The 2501-nt window shown below is 39.2% G+C and overlaps 1 protein-coding gene across 14 annotated transcripts in view; it reads left to right on the top strand.

The window, feature by feature from the left end:
* Positions 1-2501, top strand: part of mical3a (microtubule associated monooxygenase, calponin and LIM domain containing 3a) — a gene marked incomplete in the record, with an annotated part of 99324 nt that overhangs the window by 91185 nt on the left and 5638 nt on the right. For all 14 annotated transcript variants that reach the window (XM_014016523.1, XM_014016527.1, XM_014016526.1 and 11 more), the window contains 1 exon segment: positions 2139-2238. In XM_014016523.1, the coding sequence (XP_013871977.1) occupies positions 2139-2238 (100 nt within the window).

Genomic DNA, 2501 nt, shown 5'->3' with positions numbered 1-2501 from the left:
TGTATATAATTGCAGGTATAAACTTTTAGCTTTTGAATTTCAGATCTTACCTAAGATGCTCATTCAAATTTTTTTGCAAGTCTGCTACTCATCAGTGGATACTGTATCTGAGACCACCTAAAGCTAATACAAAAAAGTACTTAGCTAATATAATATTAATAATTTATGTTAGAGTCTGTTTGCTGCTAGTTGCAATCCGTCTAATTCTCTATGGTAAGCTAAAATAGCACACTTTTAAGCTAATCTTTTTGTTTTAGCTTGACTATTTKAGTTTGTAAAGAGAGATCATGTTTAAATCATATAGGTTATATACTGTAGTCGATACACCAAATGCTAGCATCAGAATTAATACTAATTCACAAATTGTATGTTGAAGCTTTATTGCAAACTAAAATTCTCAAATAAAATAAAGGTTGAAAAATCGTAAATCCTTTAAATTTAGCATAGCTGCAGTCAAATACAGGGGAAACTACTTGGCCATGTTTTCAATTCACAGCATGTGTTTTTATTTTTATTTTTGGCTAAATGTGTCAGAAAACAGCACTGCTGTATGCTTTTGTGCCGTATGCTTTTGGAAAAATACCCTTCCTAAATTTACTGCATATGAATTCTTTTTTTCATTTGTACATAATCATAAACCGCTAATAAAACTGAATCATCATTAACTGAGGCCTGGCCACACATGGGCAAGTTTGTACTTTCGGAGCAGGGAACTTGCATGGTGTGACATTTTGTTTGAAATATTCAGATCCTACTGCACAGCAGTCTTAAAAATTAATGCATCGTCTCGTTTGTCTCTGTATCTAACAACTCTGAGTTGAAACTCTGCCTGGRCTTCTGATCTGTGTGAAGAAACGTCTTTGTTTTTCTACGAAATCTCTTCCTTTTTTTTATTTTGTTTTTGTTTTAGGATAGTTCAGTTTTTGTTGTTGTGTACCCAATTTTTGCTTTGATGCTTTGGGCTAAGTGCCGGTAGCGTTGAAACAAGTTAAAGCACTAAGGTTCAAGAGAAGAGTAATAAGATTGAAAAGTCTCGGTTTTTGGGAGTAGTTCTTTTATTGGCACGATGCACTGCTCTGCAGTGTGAACAGCTCTTCAGTTTTGTCTATCTCTATTCATTTTCTGTCAATCGCACAAGTCATTCCTGGAGACCCCAGCTGTGCAGTTCGTTTGTGCACAATGCATTTCCTTTTTTATTTTGCTAGAGCCTCCTCTTCCCCAGCTAAGTACGTCACACTGCATCATGGTTTGCCTTGTGGTGTTTCGTTGAAAGCGCTTGGCTCCACCTGCTGCAGTCAGATAAATGGAAAGRCTTCATTGTGTCTGTGTTGGGAAGCATCACGGCCAACATCAGATTTCTGGAAGCATGCTGCARAGACTGCTCCTCCCTGCAGAGCAAAGAGGGAAATGCAGAAGTATGTAGCTGTTCTGACTGCGGTGCATGATGCCAGTGGAACTGACCATTCCTTTTTTTTTTCCTGAGGCGGACTTAAGATGAATCATTTCATGAATATTTCACCATGTAATTGAATTTGTGTAAAACATAGCAACATTTATTCTTTTTTTTTTTTACTCTCAAAGTGCTACCCATTAATACGATCTAAATGGATTTTGTTTCTGCTGGTGGGTTGATATGTGGGGAAAAAAGGGGGATAAAGAGTTTTTGTAGCTCCTTGGGTTTATTTCTCTGTAATGTCTTAACTGCTGATTTGAGTGCTTTTCTTTTTAACCCCTCCTAAAAATGATGCGAAACGTAAAAATAACTGGATAGGAGGAGGTAGCTGCTCTTATTGAGTAGCTATGTCACAGGCCAAACTGGGTAACACAAACTCAACTTTGCAACAACAGGGTTTTTTTTTCTGTTTGTCTGTGTGTGAATGCTGGTTTCGTGTATTTATGTGTGCACTTGCTAATATCGAAGGCAGTAGCTCCACACCAYCTCCCGCGTGCCGTCTCTAAGCACGGATGGCACGACTGAGCACGTTGGTGTCGAGCTCGTTCTTCCACCCCACCGTTCCCTCGACAAGGGCCTCCTGGCTTGGCTGTCCTTGAGTTCGTGTCGGCCCTTGTTCCTGTGTGTCGTCCCTGTCGTCTCGCACGGTTCTCACTTCTGCTCTGTGCTTCCTCCTCTCCTCCAGGAATGGGGAAGAAGGACGACCCCAAACTAATGCAAGAGTGGTTCAAGCTGGTGCAGGAGAAGAACGCTCTGGTCCGCTATGAGTCAGAGCTCATGATATTGTAAGTACACCACTTTGATCACGACTAGGATCGATAAATAGGCTTAGCACAAAAAGWAAGGACATTTGTGTTTGGTAGATTATTTTTTTGTTGTAACAATGCTTCTTGTCAATAAATTGTATTATTTGAAGTACGTGGAGGGACCGCAGCGTTCCTGCAGATCCTTAAAAGCAGAGTTGTAAAGTAACTAAGTACAAATACTTTGTTACTGTACTTAAGTAGAAATTTTGGTTATCTGTACTTTACTTGAGAAATTTTTTTTC

The sequence above is a fragment of the Austrofundulus limnaeus genome, unplaced genomic scaffold (genome assembly GCF_001266775.1).
Source record: "Austrofundulus limnaeus strain Quisiro unplaced genomic scaffold, Austrofundulus_limnaeus-1.0 Scaffold147, whole genome shotgun sequence".
In the NCBI taxonomy this organism is placed as follows: domain Eukaryota; kingdom Metazoa; phylum Chordata; class Actinopteri; order Cyprinodontiformes; family Rivulidae; genus Austrofundulus; species Austrofundulus limnaeus.
This window is presented reverse-complemented; position numbering and strand designations above follow the sequence as displayed.